Source organism: Oncorhynchus gorbuscha, linkage group LG22, assembly GCF_021184085.1.
Source record: "Oncorhynchus gorbuscha isolate QuinsamMale2020 ecotype Even-year linkage group LG22, OgorEven_v1.0, whole genome shotgun sequence".
In the NCBI taxonomy this organism is placed as follows: Eukaryota; Metazoa; Chordata; class Actinopteri; order Salmoniformes; family Salmonidae; genus Oncorhynchus; species Oncorhynchus gorbuscha.
Window position 1 is genome coordinate 9,252,693 of NC_060194.1, and position 14,966 is coordinate 9,267,658.

The window sequence follows — 14,966 nt, forward strand, 5'->3', positions numbered from 1 at the left end:
TTCAAATTAAGATTTGTAGTCCTGCATAAACAAATCAAACTCAGTGATAAGCTACCATGCTGGAATTATTATGTGGACACAGCAGCACTGAAATTTAAGTGGGAGTAAAGTGGACTTGAAATTCAAAGTGGTTTCAGATTGCCATTGTACTGCATGTCTTTTATAATTTATTCATGACTAAATCTATTTTTGGACACACTTGGACTGGAGCCTTGAAATATGAAGTACTTTGTGTTTCCTAATTAACTAACCTACACTTTCAAACACCTATCGCACAAAAACATACAACAAAGCCAGGTCTTTCGAACCATGCAAGCTATGATAGCAAAGTTAAACTAATTAGGCCTGTTTCAGTTTTACGTTTTTACAGCAAACACAAAAAGGAAGTGTAATCTTCCAGTGTGATTACAAAAAAAACATGAGCTGTTTTTGACAGACAGCAGTGTTCATAGACAGTATAATGTTAAATCTCTTTGAGATTCTATCAAGCCATCTGTTCCTTCCACTTGGGCTGATTTCTGGATTGCACAAGCATCAGACAAGCAGGAAGACAACTATAGGCTACTCAAACGTCCCACAATGTCTATCCTATCCTCAATGTTATGTATTGCCCTCTTGCTGTGCATATCACTGGATGGGACTAATCATTTTTTCATAGTTATTCACCGAGTAAGTTTTATTTCATATTCACTGGACCTATTCTTTGTAAAGTAGAGGGAATATTATGGGTTATGTTTGTTTTGGCTTTCTCAATTATAAACTACTGAAGATTCGACTACCACAGCAGGACCAAACGCTGTTTTCAAAAATGGCTAGCTCTGTGCAAACTATTCACAAGCATCAGAATAGAGGATAGGTCGAATGTTCCTATCGTAATAAGATGCTCTAGCTAAACTTTAAAACGTTGTTGTGGGGAAGCAGCTTTATCCTACTGTTTGTGTTGAAAGGATGTATGAGGGCCCTTCAAAGCGCGGGAAGCGCGCGGTCAGTTCAGCAATGCTGTCTACTCAGGGCCAGAAAAACTATATTTAGGCCTACCTACCATTTCTTCAATCAATAAACAATAGATGCGGTACATTTTAACCGAATGTGTTACTTTCAAACAAACATTCACGAGTGACAGCCTTAGTTAGCCTCACCTGAACTCGGGTGCGGAATTTGTCTTCAACCCATAGAACCCCGCAGACAAGGTGAGTAACCAGTGTGGTACGAAATTCCCATGCTCGCATTCCAGGTAAGGCGCAGACCACTTGATTTGACTTTTGTCCAGAATGTAGCTATTTTGAGTGGCTGTGGCGTCTCTGCCTGACGCCCTTCTCTGACTGTGCATTTTCTTTCGGTCCCTGAACTCGTTAAACCACTCAGAATCCGGGCTCCTGCTCTTGAGACGGTGGTGAGCAGAGTTGGAAAGGTCCTGAAGGACCACTTCCCTGTCAGTTCTTGTCGCTTGAAGGAAAACGTGAGGACCCGGTGTTGGAGCATCATTATGGAATGTAACCACTGCCTTGTGAATTTTGGGGTCCCCTTCAAGAATACTCCGAACCAGCGCGTGGTACCAGTGAATATCCCTCCGAAGGCTGTACTCTCGCGACCTGTTGGCTTGTAAAATCATGTTCAGGAAGTTGGTCGCGTGCGCTATAGTGTCCAGCACGCTATGGAGAGAATAATGAGAGGCCACATTGGTTCCACCGCGGAGGCTACTCAACTCATACCTCCGAGAACAGTTGACTTGTTCAAGAGCCGAAGAGTCTCCAGTGTGCAGGAAAGCTGTCACCACTCTAGGCAGGTCCTCCTCGATTTTGTGCGCCACCACCGTGCGCTCGGTGGCGGATCCTGGGTTATAAGTTGGATGGTGCAGCGATTCCTTGTTGATATTTTGAGTGCTGAAAATAGAAGGGTTCTTTCCTCGTATTTCTGCGTCTTTGTCGTTATCCGACCATTCTACATACCCATAATTGGATCCGAAAACAAATCCCATTTGCAAAAGCATTTGAATAAGGAAAAAACACATACTTTGACTTCTTTTACCGACACAGTGAAGAATCCGTTCGTATCTTCGTATCTTCCCTATTTTATAACATAAGGTGCCATTTAAAGATAGCCTTCTACCAAAACCTTTAGGCTACTTGCTACTTATCCATGATACAGAGATGCTCGACTTCACTTGCTTCCACCAACCGCCGTTCACGCTTTGCAACCGAGTGTCAGGCAGATGTTTTCACAGTCAACCAATTTTCTTACTGCCCAGACATTTTTAGTTGGACGTGACGCCTTCCCAACTCCAAGCAGGTAATTATAAACAGCTATGTTATTGCAGCGGTGAGCTCTGGTAGTCGCTTTTACACAGAGCCATGGGCGAGGTAAACCACAAGCCGACTATTTCAATCCTCCTAGAGCAGGCAGGAGAATTAGAGTGGAAATACTGGAGGCTCGAGCAAATTGCTTTCATAGTCCCATCCCTTCCAATATCGCATAGGGCACCTGAAGTGTCGTAGACACACGCGTGTGGCTGATATTGCTGCCAATCCTCTTTGTGAAGTGGTATAATATGGGTGGAGCGACCTGCAGGAGCTGTTCTGTGCTGAAAGTAGCCTGTCAGTATGGGAAAGGACGTTGACCGATTTATGCATGACAAGTAAAGTGAAACGTGCAGGTTTTTAATTGGGATTTTGTAGATGATGAAATAGAGCCTATTATTTTTATATTTTCCTTGGTAACTGGCCAGTAATCTCCCACAGTGATATCTTTATTTTATCATTACTAAAATGCATGTCAGGTGTATGACAAAAGTGTTCAAAAGTGGTGTGGCAAAATTTGTACATGTTTTTTCTGGAGCCTGGATTTTCCTGATCTCATGACCTAGTCAGGTAAAACTCTGGCTCCTATTTGTAGGCAATTACAAAATAGTATCATTATAGATAGCTTCCTTTTTCATCTGTGACTACAGGGCTGGTGTTTTTCTTCTCCGGTCATGTGAATTCGAAACACTCCTGGCCTCAGGTGGATCAAGCCCTTTCAAACTACCACAAACCTTGTTATTATTCATTCTGGATCTGATATCAAAAGAGCCAGAGACAACAACGTCAATGGACAACATACTGTACTGTGTAGATTAGTGAACTCCTATAGCAGGATTGAGCATTATGTAAATGCTTCCGTCCCTCTCCTCGCCCCAACCTGGGCTCGAACCAGGGACCCTCTGCACACATAAACCACAGTCACTCACAAAGCATCGTTATCCATCGGGCCACAAAAGACACGGCCCTTGCAGAGCAAGGGGAACAACTACTTCTAGGTCTCAGAGCGATTGATGTCACCGACTGAACCACTATTAGCGCGCACCACCGCTAACTAGCTAGCCATTTCATATCGGCCGCATAAAGACTAGTTACCAATGTATTTAAATATCTATTTCACTCTATATATACACACACACACACACACTTACACAATTTTAAGCAGTGGATATAAAATAAAATAAAAACACAGACAGACAGGTTTCAATGTAGAAAAGTATTTTAATTTGCTGTCATTAAACCTATTATTTACTCATCTGATTTACAGTGCTCTTCTGCAATTATTCATTTTGTAAGTTTTATTTAAGGCAGCAGAATTTGAAATAAGGCAGGGTTAAATTTAACACTATACACAGTAGACTTTGTTACAATGTTTTTTTTTATGTGTAAGTCATCATTAAACCACGAACCTTGTGTTGTTGTCCTGGTCTCCATCTGGCCCACCAGAGGTTAGTTCCCTGGCGCTCACTGTAGGAACTGATTGCCTGTAAAAATCCATGTCTTCAATCATTAAATCAACTACTTTCAACATTTTAATTGAAAATACTATGCCTCTTTTCATGAAGTAGATTTTATTGAATGTTTCAATAAAATGTCATAATACGTTAGATTTAGCTGCTGGGAGGCAAGAAGACCCCTAGCTCTGCAAAAACCAAAGACGTGCCATTTTCAAGGGTTTGTTAAAGTAGGGCTGTCCCCCCAAAAATGTCATCTTGGCTGACTGAAAGTCGTCTGTTCTTTCGACCAATCGATTGCTCAACATTTTTAAAGGTGTATTTTTCCATATATAGACACACCCTATGTGTTTTAATAAAATAAACTACAGTGCCTTCGGAAAGTATTCAGACAAATTGACTTTTTCCACATTTTGTTACATAACAGCCTTTTTTAAAGAATCCTCAGCAATCTACACACGATACCCCATATTGACAAAAAAAATCAGCCTGTCTCAGCCTCCAGTGTTTATGCTGCAGTAGTTTATGTGTCGGGGGGCTAGGGTCAGTTTGTTATATCTGGAGTTCTTCTCCTGTCCTATTCGGTGTCCTGTATGAATCTAAGTCTGCGTTCTCTAATTCTCTCCTTCTCTCTTTCTTTCTCTTTCTCGGAGGACCTGAGCCCTAGGACCATGCCCCAGGACTACCTGAAATGATGACTCCTTGCTGCCCCCAATCCACCTGGCCGTGCTGCTGCTCCATTTTCAACTGTTCTGCCTTATTATTATTCGACCATACTGGTCATTTATGAACATTTGAACATCTTGGCCATGTTCTGTTATAATCTCCACCCGGCACAGCCAGAAGAGGACTGGCCACCCCACATATGCTCTCTCTAATTCTCTCTTTCTTTCTCTCTCTCGGAGGATATGAGCCCTAGGATCTTGCCCCAGGACTACCTGACATGATGACTCCTTGCTGTCCCCAGTCCACCTGACCGTGCTGCTGCTCCAGTTTCAACTGTTCTGCCTTATTATTAATCGACCATTCTGGTAATTTATGAACATTTGAACATCTTGGCCATGTTCTGTTATAATCTCCACCCGGCACAGCCAGAAGAGGACTAGCCACCCCATATAGCCTGGTTCCTCTCTAGGTTTCTTCCTAGGTTTTGGCCTTTCTAGGGAGTTTTTCCTAGCCACCGTGCTTCTACACCTACATTGCTTGCTGTTTGGGGTTTTAGGCTGGGTTTCTGTACAGCACTTTGAGATATCAGCTGATGTACGAAGGGCTATATAAATACATTTGATTTGATTTGAATAGCCTACACTAGGAGTCAGCAACCTTTCTCATGTGAAATGCCAATTTATCTTACCATTTTTACAGATCTGCGTGCCAGTTATGGTGTTCTTATGCACATTTTCATGAAACAGTTAAATTTTATTTTTAATAAAATTTTAATATCTCAAAATCACTGTCATGTGGTAAATCAAAATTCTATCCAAATCTAAATGAAAACCTAAAAAGTAACTTCCATTGCCAACTTTGTCAAAATAGCCTACATAAAGCCAACAAATAAATACATTGGGAAAGGGGAATACTTAGTCAGTTGCACAACTGAATGCATTCAACTGAAATGTGTCTTCCGCATTTAACACAACCCCTCTGAATCAGAGAGGTGCGGGGGGCTGCCATAATCGACATCCAAGTCTTCGGCGCACTGGGAACAGTGGGTTAACTGCGTTTCTCAGGAGCAGAACAACCAATTTTTACTTTGTCAGCTTGGGGATTCAATTCATCAACCTTTTGGTTACTGGCCCAACGCTCTAACCACTAGGCTACCATTGCAGCCTGCAGGTAGAAAATATCCTGATAAAAATAAATATTCTATAAATCACATTGGCTACACATGGCCTGTCTGCAGGGGTGCAACTTTCACTGGGGACGGGGAGGACATTTTGAAATTGCATTTTTGTCCCCCTCCCAGTTTTATCATTGGAATTGGATACAACAGGAGGGAACGGTGTGGTTTAGGACCATGTGGATGATCTCTGAGCGGTCGGGTAGGCTGTTTGGAGTGTTTATCAGACTGGATAAAAAATAAAACCAAAGTTGCGCCCCTGCCTGTCTGCAACGAACTTGAAACATCTATTTGCACAAGGGATAATAATCAGTGCTTGACTTGGGCAGCCGGCACCTCAAATTTTCTACTGCTTGAGCTCCTGTTCCTCTTATAGAATATTACCTCAAAAGTATTGTGGGGCTCGTGCACCTAAATATAAACAGTACCAGCACCCAAAATGAGTATCAAAACATATTTCATTCCAAGTCAAGCACTGATAAGAAGCCTATTTTATGACATTTCCACTGGATCAGAGCATGACATGTTTCCCTTTCACTCTGAGTGTTTATTGAAAGGGAGAGAGCTGGAAAGATTTTTCAAATACACTGAGGAACAATTGTAATTCTCAATGGATGTGAAAACAGACTTTGTTTGCTTGCTGTTTGAGGTGAAGAAACCATTACTTTGAGAAGCTCCATGTCATTAGTGGGCGTGCGTTAAGCCAATCAGAAATACTATCAGATCCCGAAATGGTTACATTTATATGCGTACATTTGTGCACAGGCCAGGTAGCCTATAGGCCTACTTCATTGTGTGCGCATCCTTACTCAACATTTACAGGAGCGCTCCAAACAAAAGACAATGACTAAATTGACAGAACTCGTAAATGGAATTAAACAAACCTAAACTTGTTTTTCACAAGTGTAGAATAGGTTGTGCACTCTGCAAACAATGTGTCCACTCTGACAATGAGAACAAGGAGACAGGAGTAATAACAGTGAATGCATTAAAATAAATTACTGTAACCAAAGTAACAAAACGGTACATGTGCTACTGATGATATATGTAATGGGGAATTGATATTCACTAAATATAAAATGCAAACAATTCACACAATGTATGTGCACAAATTGGTGGTAGAGAGTGCATTCTAGAGAGAAGTGCATTGTGCATCTGGGCGCATGGTCAATCCAACGTCTTCATTGACTGTGCAGCATTCAAGGTAATATGGCCTCAGCAGAAGTCAGGGAGAGAATGGCCTCAGCAGAAATAAGGACATTAATACTTATTGCGCTTCGAGGAGCAGTTCAGATGCGGAGCTATACAGAGCCCTCTGCATTGTTACAAAATTTGGGAGGCGAATGGCGATGCGGTACAGAGCTCGATTTGGCCTCTGCATGCCTCTGGAGGCTCCGCCATTGCATCACACCCTCCATATGGAGCCTCACACCCCATTTTTGAATCAAGCATAAATTGGCTTTTAGTGTAGGCCTCCGCAATGAATAAATTCACTGAGATCTCGGTTGACCAACAGCCTAACACCAAACAATCGACCAGTCGACAAATTGGGGTCAGCCCTAAATAAATGTTATAACTATTTGGTTTTCATATCATCACCTGCTGAGCATAGTCAGAACTACAGATGTCCAATTATTCCATGCAAAACAGCACACATTTAGCTCAGCAAACAACATAATTTAGCTTGCTTCATCAGAGGTTAGGCTTTTGGAAAGAGCTTGACATCGGCTAGTCCTCTTCCTGGTGAAGTTGTCATTCGTACTATTGTCATCACTACTATAGATGGCATGCAAATAAAACAATATTTAGATATTGTCATCTAGTTTATCCCCTGAAAGTTTGCTTGTTAACTAACTATATTGACAACTGTTATTACTGTAGCTAACTAGCCAATTTGACATGGTCCATCAATAATAATAATAATAATAATATATGCCATTTAGCAGACGCTTTTATCCAAAGCGACTTACAGTCATGTGTGCATACATTCTACGTATGGGTGGTCCCGGGGATCGAACCCACTACCCTGCCGTTACAAGCGCCATGCTCTACCAACTGAGCTACATCAATCAATGTAGCCTAAATCATGTCTGTCAGCAGCAATCATAATTAAAAACAATGTTGAAAAGGGGATCACGTTACCTAATTTCGCTAGGTAGGCCTCCGTTGGTTGGAGAAAAAGTACATTAGGTCTACTTACCACTCACCATATGTTTATCCATCTGTACAAAGTTTTTACTGGTAGCTTACAAAGTAAACATTATCAGCTAACAGTACCACAGCAAATGCACCCTTCTGCTGTTTGACAGGCAGAGCCCAAAAAAGATAAGAAGTTAACCTAAACCACTCATACATGTCAGGTATAGTTTAATTTTATTTTATATCACTGAAATATTCAATTAATGGTGGCCAATATTGAGAGGTATCATGAGGCTACCCTACGTATCTGAAATTACATGATGAATTGATTTTTACTGATCATGAAAAGCATACAGTTACTTTCAGTATAACTTTGATGACAGAGCTAAATGTGGGCAATTGTTTTGCATGGAATAATCAGAAATGTGTAGGTCTGACTACAACCCAGTTGCTCATAACGGTGTATGTATACCACACAGAAATACTTTTCAAACATTGTCAGCGATTGGGTTGCTTAGACAAGCTTTTCCTATCCTATTGTAGTGGATGAGGAGTAAAGTGCTTATTGTGCAATGGAGGCTCCTCCTCAGGAGAAAGGGAGGACCATCCTCATCCTCATAAAAATAGTGAAACATTAACATTAACACTATGCTAAATATATTCATGTCACCAAATAATTGATTAAAACACACTGTTTTGCAATGAAAGTCTACAGTAGCCTCAACAGCATTCTGTAGGGTAGCACCATGGTGTAGCCGGAGGACATATAGTTTCCGTCCTCCTCTGAGTACATTGTCTTCAATACTAAACCTAGGAGGCTCGGGGTCCTCACCCCCTTCCATAGAATTACACAGTAATTATGAAAACCTCAGGAGGACTACCTCCAACCTACTAGTGCCACACCCTAATCTGTTTCACCTGTCTTGTGCTTGTCTCCCCCCCGGGTGTCTCCTATTTTTCTCCATTATCCCCTGTGTATTTATACCTGTGTTTTCTGTTTGTCTGTTGCCAATTTTCTCTTGTTTTGTCAGGTCTTACCATCGTGTTTCTCATGTTCTCTACTTCTTGTTTTCTAGTCCTCCTGGTTCCGCCCTTTCTGCCTGCCCTAACCTTGAGCCTGTCTGCCGTTCTGTCCCTTTTTGACTCTGCCTTGGAATACGAACCTCTGCCTGCCCTCGACCTACCCTTTTGCCTGCCCCTTGGTTATAATAAATATTCTGAGAACTAAACCATCCACCTACTGTGTCTGCATCTGGGTCATATCCTGATTCGTGATAGTACGAACAGGCCATGACTGACCCAGCAGACTCAGACCAGCTCCACAAAGCTGTCTCCCTACAAGGAGTCACCATTGGAAGACACGATGAGCTACTTCAGAACCTTATGGAAGAACTCCATACATTGGAACACCATGACCATATGTTCAGCTCAGTACTGGAGCAAGCCACAACGGAAGCCTCCCGGGTGCTCAGTAACCTCACTACTAGCGATGCTTCTCCCCAGCCAACCCCGGCTTCCCGAGAACCTCGGTTTCCTCCTCCGGAACGCTATGCTGGAGATTCTGGAACCTGCCGGCCGTTTCTCTCCCAGTGCTCCCTCATCTTTGATTTGCAGCCCTCCTTCTTTCCTTCAGATCGATCAAAGATAGCGTATCTTAAAACGCTAATGTCCGGAAGGGCGCTTACTTGGGATGCGGCAGTGTGGGATCAGAAATCCGCTGTTTGCCTTAGTCTGGAGGATTTTGTGGCAGAGGTAAGGAAGATGTTCGATTCCCTTTTGTCCGAGAGAGAGGCGCCTCGGAGGCTACTTCTTCTGCGTCAAGACTCCCACAGTGTGGCAGACTACGTGGTAGACTTTCACACGCTGGCTGCCGAAAGTGCCTGGAATCCGGAGTCCCTGTTCGACACCTTCCTTCATGGATTATCGGAGGTATTCAAAGACAAGCTCGAAGCCCGGGAGTTACCCAGGGACCTCGACTCCCTCATAGCATCGACTATAAGGATCAATGGGCGCCTGCGGGAATGAAGGACCACACCACTTCAGGGGCGGCTTTATTCCTTCACTGGCCCGGAGACCAAGACCATGGACGTATACATTGAGGACTCTCTAGCTGCCGGAATCATGCGTCCTTCTGCCTCCCCTGCTGGTGTAGGATTTTTTTTGGGGGAGAAGAAGGACAAAATCCTGCGCCCAGGTATCGACTACCAGGGCCTTAATGACATCACTGTAAAAAATCAGTACCCGCCACCACTCCTCGGCCTTCGAGCTTCTCTAGGGGGCGACTATCTTTTCGAAGTTGGTCCTTTGGAACGCCTACCACCTGGTTCAGATACAGGAAGGAGATGAGTGGAAGACAGCCTTCAATGCGGCTAGCGGACACTACGAGTACCTGGTTATGCCGTTTGGTCTGACCAACGCACCCACAGTGTTCCAGGCCCTGGTCAACGATGTGCTCCGTGACATGTTGAACCGGTTTGTGTTTGTCTATCTCGACGAAATCCTTGTCTGACAAGTCTTCCAGCGCCTCCTGGAGAACCATCTGTTTGTTAAAGCGGAAAAATCGTTCCATCGTTCCACTCCTTTCTTGGATACGTCATCGCTGCAGGGAACATTCAGATGGATCTTGACAAGATGAGAGTGGTGGTGGTTTGGCCCCAACCCACATCCAGAGTGCAGCTGCAACTTTTCATGACATTTGCAAATTTCTACTGCCGCTTTATTCGGGGCTACAGTACCCTGGCCTCCTACCTCTCTGCATTCACTTCTCCCAAGGTTCAGTTCATGTGTTCCCCAGCTGCTGCCCATCCTCCCTACCTCCTGTCGAGCAGCTACACTAGTCTGGGGTATTGAGAGCCTGGTCTGCAAGGCGCCGCATTCCAGGTGGGGCCAGACTAACCGGATGTTCGTCCCAGATTTGGTCCTGGTCCTGATTCGGTCCTGGAATGGGCACATTTCTCTACACTAACCTGTCATCCCTGCTCCCGTTGGACCCTAGATTTCATCCGCCAACATGTTTGGTGTTCCACCATGGTTCCAGATGTCTCCGCATTCATCGCCGGCTGCACTGTGTGCACACAGAACAAGACCCTGGGGCAAGCTCAAGCTCGCCTCCTTCACTCCGTTCATCATCGCCCCTGGTCCCATATAGCCCTGAACTTTGTTACTGGTCTCCCTCCGTCAGATGGCAACACCACCATCCTTACTGTGTTGGATAGGTTTTCCAAAGCCGCACATTTCATTCCCCTTCCCAAGTTACCCTCAATCGGTCGACATGGTCTCCGATTGGGATCCTCTGTTCTCGTCCAGGTTCTGGAAGGCATTCTGTAACTTCATTGGGCTATTGGCCAGCCTGTCCTCAGGGTTTCATCCCCAGTCCATCAGCCAATCGGACAGAGCCAGTCAGGACCTGGAGACTACTCTTTGCTGCCTCATCTCTGCCAACCCCACCACCTGGAGCCAACAACTTGTGTGGGTGGAGTAGGCCCACAACTCCCTTCCTGCCACTGGACTCATGCCCTTCGAGTGTTCATTGGGTTACCAGACCCAGCTCTTCCCTGAGCAAGAGGAAGAGGTCAACATACCCTCTTCCCAGATGTTCATCCACCACTGTCGGCATACCTGGAAGAGAGCCCGGTCCACTCTTCTTAAGACCACCTCCAGGTATCGTTGACAGGCGGATCGCCACCCCGGCTCCCCACTATTGGCCCGGGCAGAGGGTATGGCTGTCCACCCTTTATCTGCCCCTCTGGGTGGAGTCTCAAAAACGTTTCCCTCATTTTGTTGGTCCATTCCCCAAGTCCTTAGCCCCTCTGCTATTCATCTTCTGTTGCCCCGTACGCTCTGTATACATCCCACTTTCCATGTTTCTAGGATTAAACCTTTGTCTCGCAGCCCTTTGTCTCCTAGTTTTTGTTTTCTAGTCTTTCCGGTGGTTCTGACCTTTCTGCATGCCCTTACCCTGAGCCTGCCTGCTGTTCTGTCCCTTTGTGATTTTACCTTGGACTACGAACCTCTGCCTGCCCTTGACCTGCCCTTTTGCCTGGCCCTTGGTAATAATAAATATTCTGATAACCGAACCATCTTCCTCGTGTCTGCATCTGGCTCATATCCTGAGTCGTGATAACCAGAGCTCTTGCAGTTTGAACTGACATGTTGTCCACCCAATCAAAGAATCAGATAATTTTTCACTTTCACTTTCTTAGCAAGCGAATGGAGCTAGCTAGTTTAGCTTACTCAAGGACACTCACATTTGTACAAAGTTTTACATTTGGTATGATTACAGAAGACAGAAGGTTCTTTAAGGCAAAAACAAAAGTAGGGTGGTTGGTCAGGGTGGATGGGTAGGCATATAATGTGAATATCTAGCAACCCAAAGGTTTTGTGTATGATTCTCATCACAGACAACATTAGCATTTTACAACTACTTACTACTTTTTAGCTACTTTTCAACTACTTAGCATGCTAGCAAACCCTTCCCTTAACCTTAACCCCTTGCCTAGCTAAGGTTAGCACCTACTTTATGTTAGCGTTAGCCACCAAGCTAACATTAGCTACAATTGGAATTTTTATGTATACATTTTGAAAATTTGTAATATGTTGTACAAATTGGAATACGTAACATCATACGTGTAATGAATTTCCTCCTCTTCTTCCGAAGAGGAGAGGCGAAATGGATCAGAGGACCAATACGCGGCGTGGTAAGTGTCCATGGTTCTTTTTAATACGTTAAGGTACACATGAACAACTGACTACAAAAAAAACAATAAATGTGAAAACTCAAAACAGTCCTATCTGGTGCAAACACAGAGACAGGAACAATCACCCACAAACACACAGTGAAACCCAGGCTACCTAAGTATGATTCTCAATCAGAGACAACTAATGACACCTGCCTCTGATTGAGAACCATACTAGGCCGAAACATAGAAATTCCCAAAACCTAGAAAAACAAACATAGACTGCCCACCCAACTCACGCCCTGACCATACTAACTAAATACAAAACACAGGAAATAAAGGTCAGAACGTGACAATACGAATTGTAATTCATAACATATCATACAAATGGATGATGGACAACAACAAATTAATAAATACAATATTATGACCCGCCACTGCTAAATTAATATAGGGGAAACAATGATGTGTGTGTGTGTGTGTGTGTGTGTTGCGCACACAGACATCCTGTTTCATTGTAGTCTTTAGGGCTCATCTAAAGCCAGTTCCAGGAGAGCGGCATGCCGCCTGGGGTGAAGGATGGGCCTTAACCATGGTGACCGAGGCCCCCATGCAAGCGCATTCAAGTCATTGGAGCAGAACACGCCTCACAGGTTCAGTGCATCTGGCACAGTCCACTAGTTCCAGGTCAGCTCCACTGACACACCGAAACGGACAAATAGGTAGGTAGGTAGGTAGGTAGGTAGGTAGGTAGGTAGGTAGGTAGGTAGGTAAAATGGTAGGTAAAATGGAGAACGTAATGTAATGCATTGGACACATTCATATTTACCATTAAAGATGCATTGGTGTTGCATCTGCACTGAGCAGTGATAAAGGTTCTTCTTTGTAATTGGTTGTGATAAGCACACTGCAAGGAATCAATTACATAATTTCAGATTAGTATTAAAAATAGCCAACCAAATTGGCAGGATGTTTGTTTCTATGTTCTATTCATTTCATTTCTAGAGTACAGACTACAAGTCGGCATCCTCTTTTCTCCTTCACAGTCTTTTCTCACCATCTAGTCCTACATCATTATCCGACCCTCCTATAATCACAGATTACTGTAATAATACTGTGTTAACGGATCTAACTATTTCATTTCTATACTGACAGTGTGTTCCAGTGCATACAGGCCTTGGGACAGCAGACTCCTCATGCTCTCTCCATTTCATCTTCCTCTCTTGTAATCACCACAACCTCTTATGGCCTTATGAATATTTCATGGCCATCGGGTGCTTCATCTACATGCCTTACAACTGGGGCCTTTCTGACAGTAGCAGTAGCAGCACTACTAGTAAAGCATTCACCCTCACTCTCTGGATGCGTTCCAAATGGCACCCTATTCCCTATATAGTGCACTACTCTGACCAGGCCCGATAGGGCTCTAGTCAAAAGTGGTGCATTATATAGGGAATAGGGTGGCATTTGGGACGTAGAATGTATGTTCCCACAGGATTCTTTAGATTTCCTTCCCACAAAAAAACTGACAGCTGGAATAACTACATCTGCAGTATTTGGGGCAAATTGCACATGTATTGAAATTGCATGGTTACATCACTGTATTTAGCAATGTGAGGAAATCCTATGCTCAATGGAGGGGGTTCTGCTCATGTTACCAGAGAGGAAGGACTGACTAACCAGGTAAGTATAGTAAGTATAGTATCAAACTTCCTCTCTGACTAACACGGAACCAAACCGGCTGCGCGCATGCACCATCGTGTAACAAAAATGTATTTTGTTCCCCTACACCAAACGCGATAAAGACAGGCAGGTTAAAATATCAAAACAAACTCTTAACTAATTACATTAATTTGGGAACAGGTCGAAAAGCATTAAACATTTATGGCAATTTAGCTAGTTAGCTTGCACTTGCTAGCTAATTTGTCCTATTTTGCTAGCTTGCTGTTGCTAGCTAATTTGTCCTTGCCTAAATTATTACCGCCCCATAGCACACGTCGGTAGCCGTCTGGCCCCACGGCTTTGTGAATGTTGACCTGTTTAAAGGTCTTGCTCACATCGGGTACCGAGACCGTTATCACACAGTTATCCAGAACAGCTGGTGCTTTGAAAGGCTGGTCATGGCTAACGTCAACACATCCGGATACCCTAGACCCACTCCAATTGCATACCGCAATCAGTTTTTGATTTGTTAAAAAAGTTTAAATATCCAATGAATGTCCTTTCACTTCATGATTGTGTCCCACTTGTTGTTGATTCTTCACAAAAAAATACAGTTTTATATCTTTATGTTTGAAGCCTGAAATGTGGCAAAAGGTCGCAAAGTTCAAGGGGGCCGAATACTTTCGCAAGGCACTGTACATGTGAGATGAGTAATGTAGGGTAAACATTATAAAGTAGCATTGTTTTAAAGTGACTAGTGATACATTTATTACATCCAATTTTTAATTATTAAAGTGGCTAGAGATTTGAGTCAGTATGTTGGCAGCAGCCACTCAATGTTCGTGATGGTTGTTCAACAGTCTGATGGCCTTGAGATAGAAGCTGTTTTTCAGTCTCT

General features: G+C 43.6%; 1 protein-coding gene across 1 annotated transcript in view; it reads right to left on the reverse strand.

Annotated features, from left to right (window-relative positions):
- Window positions 1-2,526, reverse strand: part of LOC124009624 (probable G-protein coupled receptor 158) — a 100,519-nt gene extending 97,993 nt beyond the window's left edge. The window contains exon 1 of the mRNA XM_046321615.1: window positions 1,140-2,526. Within this exon, the coding sequence (XP_046177571.1) occupies window positions 1,140-2,011 (872 nt within the window). The 5' untranslated portion in view covers window positions 2,012-2,526. The remainder of the gene's footprint in view (window positions 1-1,139) is intronic.
- Between the last annotated feature and the right edge of the window lie 12,440 nt (window positions 2,527-14,966).